Source organism: Citrus sinensis, chromosome 3 (genome assembly GCF_022201045.2).
Source record: "Citrus sinensis cultivar Valencia sweet orange chromosome 3, DVS_A1.0, whole genome shotgun sequence".
NCBI lineage: Eukaryota > Viridiplantae > Streptophyta > Magnoliopsida > Sapindales > Rutaceae > Citrus > Citrus sinensis.
The window spans coordinates 10970571-10996384 of record NC_068558.1 but is presented as its reverse complement, the minus strand read 5'-3'; the positions used below and the strand labels follow the sequence as shown (position 1 = coordinate 10996384).

The 25814-nt window shown below is 34.2% G+C and overlaps 1 protein-coding gene across 4 annotated transcripts in view; it reads left to right on the top strand.

Annotated features, from left to right (window-relative positions):
* Positions 1-25814, top strand: part of LOC102630221 (protein DJ-1 homolog B-like) — a 62440-nt gene that overhangs the window by 30147 nt on the left and 6479 nt on the right. The window contains exons 1-8 of one of the 4 annotated variants that reach the window (XM_052438043.1): positions 11240-11407; positions 11507-11707; positions 12107-12256; positions 12382-12570; positions 12950-13030; positions 13503-13703; positions 13789-13929; positions 14392-14769. The exons of 1 other annotated variant lie outside the window; for it this stretch is intronic. In XM_052438043.1, coding sequence (XP_052294003.1) covers positions 11255-11407; positions 11507-11707; positions 12107-12256; positions 12382-12570; positions 12950-13030; positions 13503-13703; positions 13789-13929; positions 14392-14598 — 1323 coding nt within the window. In that variant the 5' untranslated portion in view covers positions 11240-11254 and the 3' untranslated portion in view covers positions 14599-14769. Of the gene's footprint in view, positions 1-11239; positions 11408-11506; positions 11708-12106; positions 12257-12381; positions 12571-12949; positions 13031-13502; positions 13704-13788; positions 13930-14391; positions 14770-25814 lie in introns of those variants that run through there. 2 more of the 4 variants (XM_052438044.1, XM_052438042.1) reach the window with 2 other exon arrangements.

Sequence of the window (25814 nt, the reverse complement as noted above, 5' to 3'; positions counted from 1 at the left end):
TATTGTTATAATTATTATTTTGTATTTTAATTATTGTGATTATTTATTAAAAATTATTATTATTATTATTATTATTATTATTACTTATTGTTAATAGTATATTAATATATTAAATAACTATAATATATTAAAAAATATACTTGTATTTACAAGAAATGACGGATAAAATTTCTAAAATCGTCTTCCTCCCTAAAACTCTGAATGCCACAGCCCTAAAAATTAATAAGATTTGGGAATGAGTAATGATACAGCCACAAACTCTTATACAAACTTATTTTGTACAAACTGATGTGGCATGATAAGATTGGTTGAATGAAAATATAAATTAATAAAAACAAATCATGTGGGCCAAGTGATATTTAATTCAACCAATCTTATCATGCCACAACAGTTTGTACAAAATAAGTTTGTACAAAATAAGTTTGTACAAGAGTTTGTGGCTGTATCATTACTCTTTGGGAATTATATGTCTTTTTTAAAATATTAAAGGGTGTTTATTTCCTTAAACGGTGGGGGCTAAACGTCCTATTCCCAAAAGAGTAGTGTGCCGGCGTTGGAGGCTAGAAGGACAATTCGTTACATTGCTCCAGAAGTGCTTAATGGAAATTTTGGTGAGGCATCACATAATTTAAATTACTGGAATTTGCATCAATGGTTTTTATTGGTTTATTTACTCGTCAACAAATTACTGTAACTGCAGAAAACAGTGTAACACATTGTATAATATGTTAATACGTTATATTGGTCAGTGCTTTTTAAGTTTTGTTAGCAGAATATTCTTGTAAGGGTGGAGGCATAAGAGATTAATAATTTAATTTCTCTTGTTCATTAGAAGATTTTTTTTTTTTTTTGGAAAAAAAAAGAAGAAGATGGTTTGTTTAATGTTGATAAATTTTGAAGTACAATTTTATAGATGTCGAATGTGGGCAAAAAGTAAAGAAGCTCAAACACTTTTCTACATCTAAACTAATCATTAGGATTTATATTAACTAATAAACCCTAATAATACGAGCGTTCATAAAACTTCATATGAACATTGAACTAGCATGGCATCATATTGTAATAAGTTGTACAGCTGTCAATCTTTTATTAGTCAGATATATTCTGAGTTATTTACACGAATGTAGTATAAATATCATACTTTGTACACATTCTTAGTTAGTTACTTCAGTAGAATTTTCTCTCCTCTACTCAATTTTTAAGTTATCTTTTATATTGGGGGCAAATGATATTTTATTAACGAAATGATTTTGCCCTCTTAATCAGCTCTCATTTCTCCCCTTTGATCAACACAGCCTTCTTTTATTACATCAAAATTCTTCCTCTTTCCATCAAAATTTCATGGATCTGCCCTTACGTATAATCATATGAGACTATATAATAAATTTAATTAGGTATGTTTGGAACATTTTTGTTATCCTTAAGCTGATTTTATTTTCATTTTTTTATAGTATATATTGTCAAAAGTAAATGCTATAAACACTTTCGGAAAAAAAAGATGAAGAGCGCCTTTGGAGTAATTTTTTCTATAGGAACTAACAAAACAACTAAATGATGTATGTATCTCTAAGATTTATTATTATTTTTTTCTGTAGTTGACAAAGCATCATGATTGTGTTGGATGATAAGATTAAAGGTGGGAATGGACCAATTTTTTAGGATAAAAAAAAATGATTCAATCCTGGGCATGTTTGGCTATTGAAACTAGTTGATTAGTCTAAAGTTTAATTCAAAAGTAATGGGACTATTAATTCTTAGGAAAATTATCATTCGTATACCCTATAGATGCTCTGTTATCAAAAATACTATAATACTTTGAGGGTATATCAATCGTCCACTCTAAGTTGACAAAATGTATCTGTCGTCTACCAAACCGTTACTTGCTGTTTAAATAGGATAACGCTAGAGGGGTAATTTGATCTTTTTATATGATACAAATGATAATTTAAGAATATACAAGTGATAATAAAAGAATTTAAGGGTATACAAGTGATACTTTTCAAGGGTAAAATCGTCAGTTTGTTATAATTCTGTTAACTTTCAAACAGCAGCTAACTGTTTGGTGGTCGGCAGATAGTTTTTGTCAATTTAGGGTGGACGATTGATACACTCTCAAAGTGTTGTAATATTTTTGATAACAGAGCATTTATAGGGTATACGAATGATAATATCCGTAATCAATCCTTAATTCAACTTAGGTTTAAGTAGTATATAAAAAATCTTCTTTATTACTCTTTTCATTTTTATTTAGATTAAAATTGATATAAATAAATATAAAGAATTAATTTCATAATTTATTTAAACTAAAATTTTATATTATATTAAATATCCAAATTTTAATTCAATAATTTATTTATATTAGAATTGTATACAATATTAAATCCCAAAACTTTATTTAATAATTTATTTACAAAAATATTAAAGGGGGATTGCCATTTTCCCCCCTACAGTAATTAACATATACCATTTACCCTCCTGCTATTTTTATAATGGCCATAAACCCCAATGACAACAGAAGTTTACAATATTACCCTTATTTTTAATTACTCTTTTATTTAAATTTATTATAAATTAAATAAATTACATGAATAGAAACTAAATAACAAAATTAAGTATTAAAAATAAGAAATATATGTTTTGATACGAGCAAAAAAATTAATAATAACATTTTTTTCTTGTAATTATTTATTTTATGAACATTTTTTATAATAAACATTTTGTAATATTTTAAAATTAAATGTAAAAAGTATAGGCATAATATTTTATTATTTATCTTATAATAAATTTTTATTTGTCATTCAAATTTTCTTATAATAATTTTTTTATCATTTTATAATAACTTTCTTATATATTTATTATAAGAAAATTTTCACAAAATAAATAAGTACAATAAAAAAATTTTATTATTAATTTTTTTCTCATATCAAAACATATATTTCTTGTTTTTAATGCTTAATTTTTTATTTAGTTTCTATTCATGTCATTTATTTAATTTATAATAAATATAAATAAAAAAGTAGTTGAAAATAAGGGTAATATTGTAAATTTATGTTATCAAGGGGGTTTTTGGTCATTATAAAAATAATAAAGGGAAAATAGTATATGTTGATTATTGTAGAGGGGAAATTGGTAATCTCCCAATATTAAATATCAAATTCAACGATTAGTAATATAATTTAAAATAATTACACTATTTTAATAGTTATTTAGCTATATTAAATTAAATTTAATATATCCTTGTCCGATACTATACTAAACAAACGATAGTACCTTACATAGTTTAGTCAATCTATTATAATATAATTTAATCTAATCTTATAAATTGGTTCAATCTAATCGTACATGTCAAATCAGTAAATTTTAAAAAGTAATTTTATAACAGCTTTAAAAAAGCATTTTTTCAGTTACGTCTACAAAACGTGCTTTCTCGGAAAGCACTCGTGAAATGCACATTCTCACAAAACACGTGGTCTGTTCAATTGGGCCACAGCCCATTAAAACTACAACCATGAAAGCAAGCAATGCTCGTTGGGCTTTAGAAAACTTATACTCGTAGCCCACCACCGGCGCCCTAATTTGTCTCCACCTCTCTAAATATTATTGATTGATGCATATGTTTCACAGCATAGTGTCACGGGATGAGTGTTTTGCGCAGCTAACCCGTGCGGCACTTAGACAACTTTGCCGAATGTTGCTAAGTAAGCCTAGAGATTCTCGGAATAGAGAAGAGAGCAATTGAGCCAAAGAAGAAACTTGTATTGCACAAAGAGAGATTACAATGCTTGTTGTAGTGTTTGTTGGATACAAATGCCTAATGCCATCCCATATTTATAGGGGAGGCTTGCCAAGCTCTAGAGATTCTAGAGAATTCTACCATGTTCCTAGAATTCTAGATATTTACATGTGCTGGAATTCTATGGAGAATTCTAGAGTATTTACAAGCTCATGTGCTAGAGTTGCCTAGAATGTTCCGGAATTGGGCCAAGCTAGCACTCTTGGCCTTGTGTTGGCTCTCTAGCCCGAAATTGTGGGCAATTGGGCTAGCGAATTGGGCGGACCGTAACATCCTCCCCCACCTAAGCTCGCGGCGTCCTCGTCGCGATCTCGTCCTTGCTCCTTGGGGGACTTGTTCCGTGATTTGTCGTTAGTCTTCGTGTGCTTCACTCTTGGGGAGGTTCCGCCACTTGCTCCGCATGTGGTTGTTTCCTTCTTTCGGTTGGTGTTGCGGCGTCCCCTCTTGTGTTTCCGCAACCCCTTATGCTCGGATGGCTTTGTGCGTTGCTCAGCCACTCGTCTCGGTGGGAGCTTCGGAGGCATAGCGTCCTTGCCTTTGTCATGGACGGCTCGTACTTGTTGTGGGACTTGGCTTGGAGGGCTTTCGGAATCCTCTCCCTTGTGGTGTTGCCGGATGGAGACCAAGTGGTCTGGATTCTTCTTGAATCCTCGTCTGCACTGCATGACCGAGAGCGCCTTTTTTGTGGGTTGTGCGCGCTCGACCGGTACCACGCATGCCTTATTCCCATCGAAGATGCTAAGGGAGTTTGTTGCTGGAAGTGGGAAGGCATGTACCTTGTCGAAGAATTCCATGCCAAGGATCATTGCGAAGTCATCCATCGGCACAATCGAGAAGTCGAGCTTCCCATTCCATGTCCCAAGCGTAACGTGTACGCCTCGTGTGGTTCCCGCAAATGGCTTGGCGGGTGAGTTTACAGCCTTGATGGTGCCTCCGTGCTGCGTTACCTTGAGGCCTAGACACTTAGCCTCTTCTTCGGAGATGAAGTTGTGCGTTGCTCCGGTGTCAAGGAGCGCACGAACGGTTCGGCCATTGATGAGCACACTTACGAACATGAGCCCTTTCCTTGTGGGTTCTGGCGGTTGGCTCACGAGTGTGCTAAGGCGTTGGAGCGAACCCAAGTTGTGTTGGGGTTCTTCCGTAGTTGGTGTGCATTGGCCCTTGAGTTGTGTTACGAGGGCATTCAACGACTTTTTCTCCGGGCAGTCGCGTACCCAATGAGGGCCATTGCAAATGAAGCATGGGCTTCGAGGCTTGGGTGGCTTCTCGGACTTACTTTGCCCGTCCTTGCCGCTTGGAGGCTTTTTCTTGCTCCATTCCTTGCAATTGCGGTTGTTGTCCTCATGGCTCTCTCCCCCACCTTGGTCATAGCTAGACCTCTTGTCCTTGAGCTGGGCGGAGTATTCGGTGAGCGACTCCGCAATGGCGATGGCGTCGTCAAGTGTTTGAACACCACGCCTATCAAGCTCGGTCTTGGCCCAATCCTTGAGGCCATCTTGGAAGTAGAAGAGTGAATCTTTGTCAGACATGTCGCTTATCTCCAACATAAGGGTAGTAAACTCGTTGATGTAGTCCCGAATGCTACCCGATTGCTTGAGGCGACGTAAGCGCGCTCGCGCTTCCTTCTCCGCATTGCTTGGGGCGAACTGCTTTCGGAGTTCTTGCTTGAAGTCAGCCCAAGTGTCGATGGTGCAAATGCCCTTGCCCATCTCGCCATGCTTGCGACGCCACCATAGTTGTGCAGCGCCTCTAAGATAGGTGGGTGCAGTGCCCACTTTCGATGCCTCATCTCGGACACCCATGGCATCGAAGTATTGATCCAGCCCAAAGAGGAAATTGTCCACGATGGTGGCATTGCGTGTGCCATCGTAGGTGTCAGGCTTTGGCACGTCAATGCGGCGCGCATCACTCGAGTTTGCGGAAGCTGGACTTGTGGAGAGTGTGCGCTTGTGCCATGCCCAATCCGAGCGGACTTCATCCACTTCCGCACGGACAGTACGTAGTTCGTCCTGAACAAAACTACGAAGTTTGAACAACTCATCATGGAAAGAACGAAACTCACCTCGGAGAATGTTCGCTTGCTCATGGATGAGAGCTTTTGTGGCTACCGTGAACTCGGCGTATTCTCCCTCGAGACCATCCACTCTTTCCTCCAATCCCACGAGGCTATCTTGAGCGGCGGACAATGCTATTTCGAGAGTGCCTACACGAGGCTCCAACGCATCCACGGATGGGGCCTTGGACTTGCCGCGAGTCTTGCCTTGGGCGCGTTCTCCCTCTCGGCCACGGCTTGGTTCCGGTGGAACATCCACACCAACAACACCCTCTTGTGCTACGTTCGAAGGGTTGGCCATTGCTTCGTGAGCTAACTTGCGTGTGTGCAAACCTTAGCTCTGATACCACTTGTCACGGGATGAGTGTTTTGCGCAGCTAACCCGTGCGGCACTTAGACAACTTTGCCGAATGTTGCTAAGTAAGCCTAGAGATTCTCGGAATAGAGAAGAGAGCAATTGAGCCAAAGAAGAAACTTGTATTGCACAAAGAGAGATTACAATGCTTGTTGTAGTGTTTGTTGGATACAAATGCCTAATGCCATCCCATATTTATAGGGGAGGCTTGCCAAGCTCTAGAGATTCTAGAGAATTCTACCATGTTCCTAGAATTCTAGATATTTACATGTGCTGGAATTCTATGGAGAATTCTAGAGTATTTACAAGCTCATGTGCTAGAGTTGCCTAGAATGTTCCGGAATTGGGCCAAGCTAGCACTCTTGGCCTTGTGTTGGCTCTCTAGCCCGAAATTGTGGGCAATTGGGCTAGCGAATTGGGCGGACCGTAACAATAGAGTGGCTTACATTGGAGATTTTCTGAAAAAGTGAAAATTTCATTTAATTATTTATTATTCACGGATAAGAAATTAACTTCTTCTTCTTTTTTCTAATGCCACAGTCTGGTGAGCTTGCCTAGTGTGTTTTAGTTCATTAGTTGGATAAAAATTTTGGCAAATGTTTCTTGGCAAGGAAGCTTAAAAAGTTTAACCCGAATTTAACCATGAATGAACGCAAATTATCAAACCGAACCAATCCGAATTGTGAATCTGAATTTCAGTTCCATTCGGTTTGGTTCGGGTTCGCATTTTCAACCCGAACGGGTTCAATGCTCCAATCCGATCGGGTTGTAACCTAAACTGAAACCCGAAAACCCGAACTGAAACTCGATTTGCCCACCCCTAATGAGAACTGAGAAGTACCCAGATCGTAAAAAGAAAGGTCTTAATAATAATTTTGGCTAAAAATCTGTTTTTTAACGTTTATTTTTATTTTTTTATGCTGTATTTTAGTTGTTGAATAGGTTATATATAGAAGTTCAGTTAATTTTGTTTTGGATGAAAAATCAATGAGTACTTCTGTGATTAATAAGTGAAATGTTGTTTGCATCATGTAGTCAGCTATAATGCATTGGATGGCTTTTACTCAGCATGGAAGAAATGCTCTCCGGCAGATTACTAAAGAGAGCTCTGATCGCGTGTTGCATCACCCATTGCTATTTTCTTGTCAAGGAGTCAGATACAGACGTTGGAAGTGATTCTAACAACGGTGAGTAAATTGATCTTTTGTTTTCCCTTTTCACCAGTTTGGATCTCTTGACTAATCAGCCTGTTTGAGTTTTAACTTGTGTATTAATGATTGGTTTTACATGTTCAGAAAGTTGATAAGCTTGGTAAAGCTGGTGAAACTGTGAAGGTTGCTCCAGGGTATTTCCGCAACCACTTGATGCCCAAATTGCTTGCTGTTCCAAATATCGAGAAGTTTGCTCATCTCATCAGAAAGCAGCGCAGGGTATTTGTTTTTCATGATTTTTCTTGGTTGAACTTTTTTTCTGTTTGGGTTGACAATGGTTAATTCTAGTGATACAAAATTTTGCTCATTTTCTTTAGATTCTTTGTTAGCCATTTTGTCAATTAATTTGACTCATGGCTTCAAATTATTGCTAAATTCTCGGTTTGGAAATATTTGTGATTTTTGAAGGGGCATTACAAGTTATTAATATTTGTTGTGCCTGTGACTTATTTTCATCAGATTTGCCAACCTGTGGAAGAGGAAAAGGTTAAAGTTATCCGGAAGTCTGAGGATAATATGAGTAGAGAATTTGAGAAGGCAGCTAGGCGCCTAGAGAATGCTCGACTGGTTTGTGGCCTATCTTTCAATTTCTTCAGATTCGGGACAAATTGTCTTGGAGTGAACTGATGTGTTGCCTTTTCCTTTTTTTAAGCTTGAATGATCTATTTGCTACAGTTAGGAGTGAATGTCGTAATGAATTTTAAATTATGCTGTTTGTTTCGATTTACTTTTCTATCTTAGCTCCATGTGATTAGTGGAATGCTGGTCTTGCGAGTATAAAATGAACTCCTTAAGTCAAATTCCTTCTTGAGGTGTTGGAGAAAGAACTAAATACATGTAATCTTGCTTTCGGATATGGATTATCTGATGGATGTTGTATTTTCAAGGTATTGAGGAGATTCTCCAATATTGAAAAATTACGTTCCCGTGCATCAAAAGATGATCCCATAGAATTGCGTTCACCTGTGACGAAAGAGGAGCTTGTAGCTGAGGTATGGATTTTTATCTTTCTTGGTTGTTCTTTATAGTTGTTTCTCATCATAATAGCAAAAGCAGTTTGTTCTGAGTGACCTGGGTGGTCTACTATCAAATTGTATCAATCACTGCCGTTTCTATCATTTAGTACTATTGACTATGTGCGTATAGATATTTTGTTTTTACCATGTAATTTCATATTTGATACATTTCTAATGGTAGATTGCATAGCGTCCATGAACGGGAATGATAAAATAAATTTCAAGCGTGTTTAAGTAGATGAAAAAACTTTCTATTTTAATTAGATGAAAAAACCTCAAAAATCTGACACTTTCATTGATTGAAATTTACTGATACATACTTGAATATGTTAACAGCACCAAATAGCTACATCATTTATCAAGTCAAAAGTGCTATAATTCCTTGGGTTACAAATCCTAAATTTTCTAAATCTTTACTCCTCTTCCATACAGTTGAGGAGCTATCAAATCCCAATGATGCAAAGTTCTGAGCCTTCTTAGCTCCATAACCTGCAAGCCGTGCAGCCTCCAGAAAAGAGTTCGTATCCAAGTTCTCCAAGGATTTCAAGCGTGTTTAAGTAGATGAAAAAACCTAGCTATTGATATTTCTTTCAATTTTCTATTTTACTGATACCATATATACAATTTTAGGTGGCAAGACAACTTTCGATTTCTATTGAGCCTGAAAACCTGCATCTACCATCACCTCTGTCTGCTTTCGGGGAATACGAGGTTCCTATGCGCTTACCCAAAGCCATCCCCCTACCGGAAGGAAAGGTCCAGTGGACTCTCAATGTTAAAGTCCGCGGCAAATAAACAATCGGTTCATTTGTTTTGTTTTACTCGGTTCGGGATCCAAATTCCATTGTAGAACAGTTTTTGGTTTTTCTTCATATAACATTCTGAAGATAATACAGGCAACATTGTTTGCAACTCTACAGCTATTTGCAGTAGCATGAAACAATCAGAATTTTGCATTTTTTGTGTATAAAATTTTATTTTTTTAATTGTGATATTACGGTTTTGCCCATCAAGCATTATGAGGCTTAATATTTGGATAAATGTTAGGTTTACTATATATATATTTTAATTTCAGTGTTTATTTATTTTTTATATCTTAAAAAAGGAAAATTACCATTGCACCACCTCTGTTTTTTTTATGTTCATTCAATTGCTACAAAATTTTAACATGTTGTCTGCACTGCATTTCTTTTTAAACTTGTATTAATTAGTTATTTTTACACTAACACCGTTAAATAATTTAAACGAAATGATAATTTTACTCTTAAATAAATTAAAAGATCATTTTATTTTATAAAAAATTTGAAAATAAAAAAATTATAATTATAAAAATATCCTTAAATTTAATAAAAAATACAAAATTAAAATTTTTATTTTTTAATAAAAAATATAATTATAAAAATAATTGCAAATTTTTTGGATATAATAAAAATTCCCTAAATTATTAAAATTTTGGCATTTATTTTTTAATAAATAATTCAGTTATTTTAATAAACTTTTGTGAAATTATATTTTTTAATAAATAAATTCAATTATATTTTTATTAAAATTTTGTTAAATTATATTTTTTAATAAAATAATTATTAAAATTTTACAAAATCTAAATTTAATAAAATTCAGCTGAGCACCTCTATTTGAGATTTATTTTTTTATTAAAATTAGGGGTATTTTTATAATTATAATTTTTTTATTTTTCAAAGCTTTTATAAGATAAAATAATATTTTAATTTATTTAGGGGTAAAATTATCATTTCGTTTAAATTATTTAACGGTGTTAGTGTAAAATTAACTAATTAATACAAATTTAAAAAGAAATGCAGTGTAGAGAACATGTTAGAATTTTGTGGTAGTTGGATGAACATAAGGCAAAATAAATGTGGTGCAGTAATAATTTCACTTTGAAAAATACATCAAGACAGTCCTATTATCAAATATTGGTTTGATCCATATATATTTAACTTCAGTGCTTATTTAGTTTTTATATTTTGAAAAATACCACAAGGTAGTCCTATTACCAAATATGTTATACTCTTGCTTTTATTTTTCTCTTTGTTTTTATAATAATACTTTTATAACAATATTTTTTACATTAGTTTTTTAGTCAATAAAAAAAGGTAACTAGCAAATTAACTGATAAATTAATTTGTTAATATTTTTTACATTAATTTTTTAATCAATAAAAAAAGTTAATTAATAAATTAATAAATAAATTACTTATTAGCAAATTAAAAAATAAACATTAGCATAAAACAATTGATATTTTTCATTCTCTTACAACAATCTTACTCATTATTATTTATAAATTAATTAATAAAAGTTAATTTAAAGTAATGTTTAATATTCTTGCAACAATCTTACTAATAATTTTTTTGTAAAAATTTAATTTATTAAATTAATCCTAAAAGTAAAATAATAATAATTAATTTGTATTTTACTTTTAAGGTTAATTTGATAAATTCAATTTTTTTTAATTAATATCTCCAAGAATATAGTTGCAACAATATTATTACAAAAGTAAAAAAAAGTAAATATAAAATTACAATATAACTACCATTAAGAATAATTTAAGATATAAAAATTAAACAGACACTTAATTAAAAATATAAAGAACTAAATAAACATTTATCTTTTAACATTTCAACCTAATCGCTAATGGTCATACAACCGTGGTGCGGCCCGGGCTGCCCGGCCCAACCCATCATGTAAAAGGCCATGTCACCCTTGTTCTTAAGCTGCTACAGTATTACCACTTTGCCAGTTGCCACGAAGCTCCCCACATCATACCGCACTGATGAGTGATGCCTCTAGAAAACTAACTTTAAAAAAATGGTATTAATAAGCGTACGCCACGTCACTCCTCACTCTCTTCGTCGTCACTTTCCTCTCACTGAACATTTTCTCCCCAAACAAATTCCTTCTTTGAAAAATCGCATTTTCTCCTTCACAACGACAGCTACAATGTCTTCAACTTCCAAAAGGGTAATATTTTTTTTTTTTAATTTTATCTTTTGTTTAGTTTCTTTCTGTTGCCTTTTTGTTTCGTTTTTTGAATTTTCTGTGTCGTTTTTTTCCCCCAAGGTTTTGGTGCCTGTTGCGAACGGGAGTGAGCCGATTGAGGCCGTGATAACGATCGATGTTTTGAGAAGGTCTGGAGCTGACGTCACGGTTGCGTCTGTGGAGAAACAGCTTCGTGTCGACGCGTGTCATGGTGTCAAGATTGTCGCTGATGCTCTCGTGTCTGACTGCCGCGACGCCGTTTTTGATCTTATAGCTCTTCCCGTATGTATTGCAGCTCACCTTAGCTCATGCCAATTTATGTGATGTTTGTATAATTATAGATGATTATTGCTGATACTGAATGTTAAGCTAAATAATTCGTTGTTAAGTCATCTTCATTTAATTTTCGACTGAAAATGAAAAAATAGTAATTTTGAGCAAAGAAAAATGCAGAAAATGTTTATTTTGTTTTATTTTTAATTTTTAATTTTTAATTTTTTTGAGATTTCCTTATTGTGGCTGTTATCATTCATTATATGGTCATAGTTAAATATTTCAAGTTGTTGTAGTCAGTGAAATTCTTTTCGATATTTATTCTGGCATGTATATTTTTCCTTTCAATTTCTTTTGTTGCTGATTCTTTGATTGATTATGTTATATCCTTTTTTGTTTCCTTTGTAGGGTGGCATGCCCGGTGCTACCAATCTGAAAGAATCTGAAGTATTAGAAACCATTGTGAAGAAGCAGGCTTCAGCTGGGCGTCTTTATGCTGCTGTCTGTGCTTCACCTGCTGTGGCATTAGGGTCTTGGGGTCTGTTGAAGGGATTGAAGGTAAGAATTAGATAAGCCTTTTTTATGTTTTGTGTTCTTTTGGGAATTGCATTGATATTTGTGTTATACATCAGTTCACCGATGATTGTTAAGTTCTAATTTATGGGGTTATTCATTTTTTGTAGGCTACTTGTTATCCGTCATTTATGGAGCAATTAGCTCCTGCTTGTGCAGCAACTGTTGAATCAAGAGTACAGCAGGATGGTAAAGTTGTTACGAGTCGTGGACCTGGCACTACTATGGAGTTTTCCGTTGCACTTGTCGAGCAGTTGTATGGGAAAGAGAGAGCTGATGAAGTTTCTGGGCCACTGGAAGTAACTTTTATGGATAATGTTGTTTAAAAAAATTGTGAGTTATATAATTTGTGGAAATTCATTCTAATAGGTTCATCTGGTATGTCAAATTGGAAGGTTCAGATGCTAATATATTCCAAAAAATTAGTTCAAGGGAAAAGTATGACGTTTTGCATTAGAGATTCATTAGATGAAGTTGTATACCTGCTGGCCAATCTTAATGTGGTGAAAACGATGTCTGATAAGACTGATATAATTATCGGAATCTTGATAAATGCATTTGTTGAGCTTCAATGTCTCCACTGATCACATTCTTTTTAATGTAAGTTCTTTCTCTTGGTATTTGTCTTTGAATTTTCTCTTCCTCATGCTTTCGTCTTCACTGTCACCTTGTGCCTAGGTAATGCGTGCAAATCATGGAGATGAATACACTATTGCTGAATTCAATCCAATTCAGTGGACATTTGACAATTCTCCCCAGGTGAGATTGGACTTCTAGTTTCTTGTATTTGTTTTTCTTCATCCGATGTTTTCAGGAATACCCATTTGGCAGTATAAAAAAATTTGTGATATCTTCTATACATATACATATACATCATTGGCTTCAGTCATTTGTGAACATATTGGAGGTAGTAGATGTATTTTTATGATATCTCTAATAAAATCCCAAGTTTGATCAATTACAAAAGAAGCATGAACGGTGCTGGACCGGGGTTGGGGGGGGGGGGGCAAGAAGTGGGGGGTTAGTGTGGTGGGGGGGTGCAGTGCATGAATAAAAGGAAATGATAGGGGGTGAAAGTTTGTGCTACTGACATGCTGTAAAATGGGGACATAATATTTCAAATTAGAGATTGTGAGATCCTTAATATTGCTGACTTGTGCTTAAAATGGAATTCTTGATAACTTCAAATGTTAAAGTTCTTGGTGAAATTTTGTACTTTCTTTTCTTTCAGATTCTTGTGCCTATTGCAAATGGTTCGGAGGAGATGGAAGCTGTTATGATAATTGATATTCTGAGACGAGCTAAAGCAAATGTTGTAGTTGCATCAGTTGAGGATAAACTAGAAATTCTGGCTTCTCGTCAAATTAAATTAGTGGCAGATGTGCTCATTGATGAGGCAGCTAAACTTTCGTATGATTTAATTGTCTTGCCAGTGAGTTGGGGTGCTTACTCTTGCTTCATAGTCTTTACCACATTATTGACTTACTAACTACAATTTATCCATGCACATTGCACAGGGTGGACTTGGTGGCGCTCAAGCATTTGCGAATTCAGAGAAATTGGTGAATATGCTAAAGAAGCAAAAGGAATCAAATAGACCTTACGGTGCTATATGTGCATCCCCAGCTTTAGTGTTGGAGCCCCATGGCTTACTCAAGGTACGACCATTTCTGCTTAAATATTTACTCTCGATTTGAATCACCTAATCTGAACTTGATGAAACATTATGATCTTGTGTGATTTTATGAACGTGATCTTATATCATGTAAGTCTGTAATGAATTAATTGAAGTTTGCTGACAAATTACAAACTCAAAAAGTGCCGCTGCTTCATTAGTTACATTACCCGAAGAGTTATGATAAGACATCTCAAATTTTTTATCCCAAATTCTGTCCCAAATGATATGGCATTTATTGAGTGATTGGTAATTTTTTTTAAAATCCAAATGAATTAATTGTATTATCTAACCAACCAATTGATGAATGTCACATCATTTGAGATGATTTTTTGGGATAAAAAATTTGGGATTTTTAGCCGCAAAAATCCCAAGTACTTCCTGCTCCTGCAATATCATTGCTGTGTATTTGTTTTCCCCTTAGACATATTCAACTTTGGTTCAGGGTAAAAAAGCTACAGCTTTTCCTGCTATGTGCAACAAGCTGTCAGATCAGAGTGAAATCGAAAACAGGGTTGTGGTTGATGGCAACCTCATCACCAGTAGAGGGCCAGGAATTTCTATGGAGTTTGCACTGGCAATTGTGGAGAAGTTTTTTGGCCGCAACAAGGCACTTGAGCTTGCAAAGATAATGCTTTTCACTCGCGCCTAACGTTTGTACGGGGACCTGACTACTATTAAACTAGTGTGTTTATTTCTGTATTACTACTGCTTGTAGAGCGGGGAAATGGAAACTTGAATTCATGTTTGAATATGGATTCACTGTGTGGGTTTGTACCGCAGTTTGGTTTATAAATAAATGAGTTCATAGAGTCACTTCAAATATTTGGCATAAACCTGAGTTTAGTTCTGTTACCAATGGTCGGAGTCCAATTGCGATCGACTCACCGGGAATTTTAATTATGAACTAAAAAATTGTTATGTTGTATTCCACCTTTCTCATATATATATATATATATATATATATATATCAAATGTTAACTCGATTTACTGGATAAGAAGTAAAAGAAAGACGCTAAGAGAGGAGCAGAGACCCAAAAAGGGTTGACCGCTTTGTTGGAACATAAATCTCTAGAATATTGAAATAAAACACATACCATATCTAGTATTAAGTATGTATATGCAAGAAGATACAAATTCGAAGATCAGATTTCTCATTTCAATTTATGTTCTGCTTAGAGCAATGGCTCTTATTCCACAAGCACAAACAGGAAAGAGTACGCACGAAGTTAAGAAACACACATTGCAAAAGTTGCATTAACTACTTGCAGCAACATCATCCAAGAACTTGACTTTAATCTTCTTGAGCTTCGCTGCAGCATCTGTCATATGCATTCTCTTGTCAGGTGACTCCATACAACAATCCAATGCCAAATCCATGATGCTTAATAAACAATCCATTTTGGCAGAAAAAGCTTGCTCTTCTCCCACCAAATTTGCGTCAACAACTTCACTCAATCCGTGAGGTAAAGACTCCTTTACCCATCTCCTTAAACTCATTTCTCCTCTGAACATTTCATCAGTGGGCCTCTTTCTCGTGAAGGTTTCCATCAATAAAACACCATAGCTGTAGACATCACATTTAGCTGAAACAATTCCTTCTGATCCATACTCGGCATTTTTTAATTTTAATTATGAAACAACTGATAAAACAAATAATTTTTTGATAATTAAGGTAACCCAAACTTTGCTCGTGCTTGAAAAAAGAGCAAAAATTTTAATTACAATTGAAACTTTACCTGGTGCCATATAACCAATTGTAGCCATTGTCATGGTTTGTGTCACAGAATCTTCTCCTTCACCTAAGAGTTTGGAAATGCCGAAGTCGCTCACATGTGCCACCATATTTTCATCCAAGAGAATGTTGGCAGGCTTTAAATCACAATGAATTATAGGTGCCGACGAATGACCATGATGGAGATATTCAAGAGCCGACCCCACATCTATCATTATATTCAACCTCTGTAGAATGTCTAAGAAATAGTTGTGAGAATACAACCACTTCTCGAGACTACCATTTGGCATGAACTCAAGTACCAATGCTTTGAAATCTGGATTAGAACAACTGCTAAGGATCTTTATGAGATTTCGATGACGAACATTCCGTAAAACTTCACATTCAGAATCAAAACTCCTAAATGCTCTCTCTAGTTGCAGATTGAAAACCTTTATCGCAACATCAGTCCCGTCGGAAATGGTTCCTTTATAAACTGATCCAAAGCTACCTGTACCCAGCAAGTTACATTCATTAAATTCATCAGTTGCTCGTTGAATGTCTAGGTACGATGTTCTTCTCCATGTTGCAAGAGGTAGGAAATCTTCGTGATCTGATTTTTTTGTACTCCTCTTTCGGCATCTTATGTACATAATGATGATAATCACTATAAGTACAGAGGATACTATCGGAGGCAAAATATATTTAAGGACAATTAGAGCAACGTTCTTGGTGCTTTTACTGTCACCTTGTTTGCAAGGTGGGACTCGGAATTTAGGTGGACCACAGAGTGCATAATTTCCGAAAAATGATTCAGCTGACAAGGTTTTAAAAGACCCCTTAACAGGAATTTCCCCTTCTAGCCTATTATGAGACACATTAAATTGTTTGAGATGTGAAAGTGTCTCCAATGACTTGGGAATTTTTCCAGAGAGATTGTTGCGGGAGAGATCTAAGGATTCTAAGCTTATCAAACTGCCAACTGATTCAGGAATGGGTCCTTGAAATTGATTACTAGCCAAGGATAGAGTTTCTAGATCTACGAGGGCACCAATGGTTGATGGAATATCACCTGATAATTGATTCCTTGATAAATCTAAAACTCTCAAGACCTTTAACTTTTGTATATTGGAAGGGAGAGAATCATTTAATGAATTTGACGACAAGTTTATCATCAGGATGTACTCAAGGCTCCAAAAGGATGACGGTATACTAGAAGTGAGCTTGTTGGAACCTAAGTGGAGTTCTCTTAGAGATGTCAGACTCGCCAAGCATGGCGGTATATGTCCAGAGAGCTTATTTCCATTTAACCTTATTCCGTACATCAGCCCCAAGTGGCAAAGATCATGGGGAATGGATCCTTCCAAATTATTATCTTCAAGAGATAAACCTTGTAGCCGCTTTAGTCTTCCCATCGTTGGTGAAATAGTTCCATTCAAGTCATTAAAACCGAGCTCTAAGTCGATCAGGCCAGGTAAATTACCAATTTCTTTAGGAATGCTGCCCCCGAGTTTGCAGTTGTATGCATAAAATTGTTGAAGAGAAGCAGAGAAATTTCCAATTACTGGTGGAAGGATGCCACCCAATGGATTATAAGCTAAGGCTAAAATTGTTAAATTTCTGCAATTAGTCAGAGAAGAGAGAAAACTCCACTGATCTGCTGAAGATGATTCTGTCGTCAAGTTATTATATGCTAAGCCAAGCACGCCGAGGTGCCTTAAGTTGCCAAATGTATTTGGAATATGGCCTGAGAATGAGTTAAATTTCAATTCTAGGCCAATGAGTTTAGAAGCATTTGTGATGGAGTTGGGAATTTTTCCGGTAAGATTATTGGCCGCCAAGGCTAAATACTCTATGTTTGGAAGCGAGTGGCCGATGGTTGATGGTAAGTGGCCTGAGAGTTGATTGCCAAGCAGATTAAGGATTCTTATGGTTGAAATATTGAAGATCGTGGGTGGAATGAGGCCACTTAAATTATTCTTACCAAGAACAAGATACTCCAAATTTTGTAGATTGCCAATCTCGGTTGGAATTTCACCTGCCATAAGGCCAACATTGAGGAGTCATTGAGCTTTTAGCTTAAGGTAAATTGAGTTTGACAATGTTACCCTTCAAAATGTAAAAGGATCAAATTAAATTTATTACATAATAATTTCGGCCAATAATGTTCTTTAAAATACTTCAAAATATGCAAAATATGCATGCAATTGGAAAAATATGCTTCAATTACAAGAGGTGGCGGAAAGTGCCTTGAAGATTGTTGAAACCAAGATGCAGATTCACGAGTTTACTCAAATTCCCAATCCTTGAAGGAATATTTCCACCAATAAAATTGAACTCTGCACGCAGCTCCTCTAGCCTTGATAAGTTGAAGAGAGAATTAGGGATGGGACCTGTGAAACTCTTACTTCTAAGTCTCAATATTCGGAGTTTAGATAAGACACCAATCCATGATGGAAAGATTCCGCTCAATTTATTGTAAGCGAAATTCATGACTCTGAGTCGACGTAATTGCCCCAATTCTTTCGGCAGATGGCCATGAAAATTGTTCTCACTAATGTGAAGAGACACTAGAAATGAGAGATTTCCCAAGTGTAGTGGAATGGTGCCTCCGAGACCCATATCTGAAAGATTCAAGGCAGTGACTCTTTGATGGCGTGAACCACAAGAGATACCAACCCAGCTACATATTGGATAAGATATAGACCAATTATTTGCCAGGGCACTCCGATAATCAAAAACATGGGCTTTGAATGCTAGAAGAGCTGATTGATCTGTTGTTAAATCGTTTAAAGTCATCACCGCTAAGCTAGCAATGAGATACTGTAACACGAACACCGACATAGGAACAAAGAAGAATGATAAGCGCATATTGGTCGTTTTTAATAGTAGTTGCAAGGCGAGATTGATACAAGTTTTAAGTGAAGGAAATTAGCATATACTTATAATGAGACATATGAATTTGAAAATAAGTGCAGAAAAAATATACAGGAGACTTGCAAATTGTTATATTCTGTCATTGAGTGAGCCGTTCAAGTAAACGCATTTATACTTGGACCCTAAATAAAGGCATTATGGCACTTAATTGCCAAAAGGAAGAAGATGCTCAACATTGGCAACGCGTATGCATTTGTTCTCACTATGCTAAGGCTTATGGCAACCACGATATGTTCTTTTTCTTTTCTCTAAAAATAAAAAAAAGGCAACCTTCACTTGACTTGGTCTAATCATTATCACTAAACAATTAATAATGCAAAGGGTCAGTGGTACCCAGCATTAAAATAACAACGTAATTATTGTTAGTTGCGTCTTAGAGATAAAGGAAAAAGATAGTTATACCTCCATAATTTGATCAAATAATTATATAAATTTTTAAATTTTTAATCAAGATCCTATTTTATTACTTTTTACAGTTTTTTTGGATGTCAAATGTTTTTTTTTCCCTTTCTTCCACAGTGGATATCAAATGCAAAATTTACTATTATTCCAATATCATGTCATCACTTGCTTCTATACATGGAATGATATATTGACTGGTTTTTCAAAGTTTTAAATTGAATTAAAAGCATTCTAATTAACAGAGCCCCTATTGAATAGTGACCTTGTAGCTCTTTTAACAGAGCCCTTATTGAATAAAAAAAAAAGCATTCTAATTAACCTTTAAAAAAAAATCATCCAACCAGATATAAATCTTCTAATTAACCTAAATATACCCATATTAATTCCAGTTAAATAAATCTTTATTTTTGTCATGGTTTTGGATCTCAAGCAGGGTGGATATATCCAACTAGATCCGCCCCATTGGCATTCCAATATATTCTGGAATTGGAAGAGTATCAACGAATTAATGTGTAATTTTAAATTTGTAACTTTTAATTCTAATTTGAGGATTCAAATGAATTTATGCGGATCTAAAAGGGGACTGAAGATTGGCATGCATACATTCATATATTTACGTATAGAGAGAGAGAGAGAGAGATAATATAACATTCTTCTTGATGAAGATTTTTGTGCCATACGAATTAAAGAGAGTATTGTGTCGATGTTGGAGGCTAGAGGGACAATTGGTTACATTGCTTCGGAGGTGTTTAGTAGAAACTTTGGTGAGGCATCACATAATTTAAATTACTAGATTTGACGAGATATATATATATATATATATTTTTTTTTTTTTTCCACATTAGATTTACAAGCATTTCGAGCAGGATAATGAATTTAAATTACTCGGAATTGTAAACCGCGAGGAAAGTGAAATTGCTAAGAAGATGAATATTGTTGTTTTGTGGTGTATACGGACTCGTCCATCGGATAGGTCGCCCATGAACAGAGTGATAGAAATGTTATTGCAAAGAAGCAGACTGACTAGCAGTGACGCTTTGAAAAGTCCACCAAACAACTTCTCCTCCAAGACCACCGATATATTCTTCCACCATTTCAACGTCGGGACGTGAGGATCAGAATTGAATTATTGGATGCTTGTAAGTTTCCTTTGTGGAACTTGTGAATTTGTGATGGCAAAAGTCAATGATGCATGTAACTAGCTAGCCCGTGTAGAGTCCGTTTGACTCATAAATATTTGTCACTTTCACTCCTTTTCAAAACCCAAAAGCACTCTTGTCGTGCACCGCGAGAAAAGAGGGGGGGGGGGGGGGGGGGAAGAAGCCAAACGTGGCAATCTTCAAAAGCAACAGCAGCTGCTTGGTCATGCATGCTTGAAGCGGTGCCATACACACACATATATATGTGTGTGTGTGTGTGTGTAAAATGAAAAAAATTGAAGCAGTTTACCATTTTGAATAACGGAACCAAAACAGAGCAAGACCGAGAGAAGAAAAGGAGAAAAACCGGGAGAAAAGAGAAGAGAAAAGAGAGAGAGAGAGAGAAAGAAAAGGAAGAAGCCGAAGGTGGGAAAAAAAAAAGAGAAAAGGAAGGAAGGAAAAAAGAGAAAAAGAATTAGGAGACCGAGCGAGAGAAATAAGTTAAAAAGAGAAATTGAAAGGAAAAGTTACAGAAAATAGAATTGGACAGTTAAATTAATATTCAATAAATTAGTGGGTAATAGATTTATGAAGTTTGAGCAATTATGTTACAGTTTACATGATACGTATAAGTTTTTATATTAGTTTTAACGGTTAATTTTCAAATCCTGTATTTTAGGAGGAACTCGAGAATTTAGGAACCCACAAGAGCCCCAACGAACCCTAGAGTGAACAAAATCTGTGAGTGGATACTATTATTACTATTATATATTCTGTGAAACATTTATGTTTGATAGCACAATTTAATATCATGTTGTGATTACATGTACCCATATTATATACTTGATTGAGTCATGAGATGTGATTACCAGTCACCATATATGTATCCCTCCCCATAGACTTTGTGCATGCGTATTGAGAGTTAGGTTACTCTACCCGTGCGAGATAGTTTAATTACGCCAGGTATTTAGAGGCTTTTTCTCGCTCTACTCGCGGGATGATGATCCTGGCGAGTACTGAGATTTATTTTTCCTTGGATTCTATTTGGTGCAGTTTTGTCATGTTATGTATGTATGAATTCCATGTTTGCTGATATATGATATTCAATGTAGAGTTATGTCACATGATTATGCATAAGCACTAGTACACTACTTTATTATTATTATTATTAATTACATCCACTCACTGAGCTGCAAGCTCACTATTTTTCTATGAGAAATTATCATTACACCACCTTTCTTTTGCCTTATGTTCATCCAACCACAACAAAATTCTAATATGTTCTCCGCACCACCTTTCTTTTGAAATTTGTATCAATTAACCACTTTTGCACTAACACCATTAAATAATTTAAATGAAATGATAATTTTACCCCTAAATAAATTAAAAGATCATTTTATCTTGTAAAAGCTTTGAAAATAAAAAAATTATAATTATAAAAATACCTCTACATTTAATAAAGAAATAAATCCAAAAAATTAGAATTTTTATTTTTAATAAAAAATCATAATTATAAAAATAATTACAAAAGTTTGAGATTCAATAAAAATCCCCTAAATTATTAAAATTTTGGGATTTATTTTTAATAAATAAATTCAGTTATTTTAATAAAATTTGACAAAATTATAATTTTTAATAAATAAATTCAGTTATTTTTTATTATAATTTTGAAAATTATAAATTTTTAATAAAAATAATTATTAAAATTTTACAAAATCTAAATTTAATAAAAATGAACTGAGCACCTCTATTTTGGATTTATTTTTTTAAATTTAGGTGTATTTTTATAATTATAATTATTTTATTTTTTAAACTTTTATAAGATAAAATAGTCTTTGAATTTATTTAGGGGTAAAATTGTCATTTTATTTAAATTATTTAATGATATTAGTGTAAAAGTGGCTAATTGATACAAATTTAAAAAGAAAGGTGGTGTAGAGAACATGTTAGAATTTTGTAGTGGTTGGATGAATATAAGACAAAAGAAAGGTGGTGCAATGATAATTTTCCTTTTCTATTTACCCATTTTCTCCCAAGATTCTTCAGGATTTCATGCAGATAAGTTCTAGTTGATTGAGGTTGGGCCACGAGACACATTGCTACATGTCTTGTATTTTGAGCATGTTTACGTTGTCTATGTTTTATATGTATATATACTTATAATGTAAGTATGTATAATGAGACATAAGCTATGTAAGTTTTGAATACATATACATTTTCAAAAAAAGTACAGTGGTTGTTATGTGTTCATAGTAAAGACCATATTATATACATATATTCATGAATTAAATTTGTGCCACAAGTTTTAGTTATTAGATCGCACGATTCGCCTTAGATTCGACACATAGGTCGGGGCAGATCGTGTCAACGCTAAAGCTTAATATTAAAAGAATTTTTGATTCAGTGCTGACATGTTGGGCTTATCTTTAAGTAATCTTTTACCACGCATGCATTTGTATCATTGTACGGTTGTCGATTACTATTAAAGATCATAATCTTTAAGAAAAAAGTTATTTCTCTTGAAAGTGAAATAAAATTAAAGATCATAGCAATGCAGCTGCTATGTGCGGTAGTCAATTCTTGGAAATAATTAGTTTTCTTAAATTGTAAATGGTCCCGTTTATGACTGTGAGATTTTGAACAAAATTAATATGATAAATTCTTTGCAAGTTTTTTTCCTTGAAGTCTCATCTTTCATTATGCTTTTGAATCTCTGACTAAAAATTTACTCTTGATTTGTACCATCCAATCTGAACTTGATGAAAGATTATGAACTTGCGTGATTTTATGGATGTGGTCTTATCTCACGTAAGTCAATTAAAAATTACCCAGTCAATAATGAATTAATTAAAGTTTGCTGACAAATTATGAACTCAAAAACTGCTGCTGCTTTATTATTCACAATACCCAAGTCAGTGTAGAACTTATCATAAGTTTAAGTTTTCCGAAAGTTTTATGCTTTCTTTCCCCCAAATCCCAAGTACTTCCTGTAATATCATTCCTGTGTAGATGTCTTCGCCTAAGACATGTTTAACTTTGTGATGGTTGTCGAAGCCAGCAAAAATAAATATATACTCTAAATAAATTGCGTATAGTGATTGAGCAGGGTCGTGTCCACAGAGATCGGTAATTATTTAAATCCTTTTAAAATGTAAAATGAAAAAGGGGGAATTGTTGACAATAATAAAAATCAAATTAAAATAACAAGAATGCAAATTAAAATTGTAATTCAAATTGGGAAAAACTCTGGTTGAAGGAATTAACTCAGTTTGATTCGACTATTGATCATTGATTCAAATATAAATCATTACTACTTGTGAATAGATCAGTTATAGCTACTGAGACCCTCTAATACCAATCTCTCCTTAACTAGTCGATAACCAAGATACGACCATTGGTTATTTCCCTAATCAACAGACAACCCTAGATACGATCATAAGATTTAATCAATTGACAGCCTGAAAAACCAGAGAGACCCAAATCCTAATCAACAAACGCATACGATGATTCATTTAAATTAGATTGTTTATTCTCATAACACAACGCATTGCTATGCTATTTGTCACAAACATTAAAATCTTCATACGATGAATCTTTTAATTGACAATAGATTAAGTTGATAATTAAATAGTGGCCAATTATCTAATTAACAAACATAATTATGACAATAATTTAGAGAATAAACAAATACCCAAAAAGTAATAAAACAATTAAAGCATAAGAAAGATCTCACAGTAATGATGAATCACAGCTTTATTAACCTTCAACCAGAATAATAGATTTAGTTCTTCATAGAGAGAAGAGAAAAATTTAGATCTAGGTTTTTTTCCTCTTCAAAAATCTCATCCCCTTTTTGTTTTTCACGTCTCCTTCGTCTTATAGAGTTTTTCTAAAAATAAAATACTAACATCTAAAATATTATCTAAATATTAAATTCAAAATTACAAAAATAACCAAAAAGACAAAACACGTTAAACTAAAAACGTCAGGTCCGTAGTTGACAGTACGTGCCCACGCCTTATCAATAAAGTTATTCTGAAGCTCATAATTTCTCCAGGAAAACAATCATCCTCAAACATCATATTGTAGCTCAATTTTAGCACTAATCAATAAAATTGTACTTACAAAAATTAAAGACAAGTAAATCACTATTATTAAGTGCAAAACATCAATATTAAAGGAAGTAAACAATGCAAAACTAGTGCATAAATTGTACTCTAACACTTTGGTTCAGGGTAACAAAGTTATAGCTTTTCCTGTCGTGTGCAACAAGCTATTAAATTGGAGTATTTATTTCTGTATTACTACTACTAGTAAGAGAGGGGAAATGGATACTTGAATTCATGTTTATTCAAGAGTTTGTTTATAAATAAATGAGTTGATAACAAGCCATTTTACATATGTGCACCAAAAAAAAAAGGTGAGTGATGTCTAGTTCTAATTTCAATGTTCAGAGTCGAATTTTGATTACTGGAAATTTTAATTTATGAAGTTGAACTAAGAATTTGTTATAATATATTCCACCTTCCTATACAACATCTGGAATAGTTATATATCAAAAACAGTAATAACTCGATTTACAGGCTAAGAAAGAAAGAAAGACGCTACGAGAGAAGCAGAGATTGAAAGACTTAACCACTCTGTTGGAGGAACAATTTCATAAATCTCTAGAATATTGACATGAAACACATACCATATCTAGCATTAAGTATATTTATATATGTCCAAAGATAAAAATTCGAAGATTAGATTTATCATTTCAATTTATGTTCTGCCCAAAGCAATGGCTTTTATTCCACAAGCATAAACAAGAAAGAGTACGCACAAAGTTAACAAACACACATAGTAAAGATGACATCAACTACTTGCAGCAGCATCATCCAGAAACTTCACTATAATCTTCTTCAGCTTTTGAGCGGCATCTTTCGTAGAGGCCCGCTGTTCTGGTGATTCCATGCAAAAATCCAATGTCGAATGTATGCTGCTTAATAAACAATTCATTTTAGTAGAAAAAGCTTGCCCTTCTCTCACTAAGTTTGCATCGACAACATCACTCAATGCATGAGGTAATGACTCCTATTAAGTCCATTATTTATAGAGTTGGCATTTTATGGAAAGTCTAGTTAAATTGGAAGTTTATTTATTGCATATCTTGTAATAGAGATTAATTTATTAATTCCCTAATTTAGTGAGATTCCAATCTATTAGGAATATTTGTTTCCTAATTTAATTAGATGTCTATTTTAGCAAGTCTATTAAAGGTGGGATTCTATAATTGGCGCATGAGATCTATTTAGAGTAAGAAGTTGTTTCAAACAGGAAGTCATTAAATGCTCTAGATATTTCTTGGGAGACAAGCAAGGCAAGAAGATCAGATTTATTCCTATTCATATTCATGGGAATTATAAGAGGAAAGAAACTCTTATTTGGAAAGAATCCAAGTCTTTTAAGACTTGCTATTTTGGTGAAATCCTAGTGCCTATATAAAGAGAGGTATTTCAAAATTGAAGATAACACTACTTAGAGCATAAAGCAGAGAAGCAAAATTCGGCCTCCTCCCTAGAGAATCCGGATTTGGCGCATCATGTTGTGTGGATTTGTTTTCTTATATTCTGTTCATCTCTGCGGAGAGTCTATGTGGATCTTAGATCACTAGACATTGAAGAATTGAAGAAT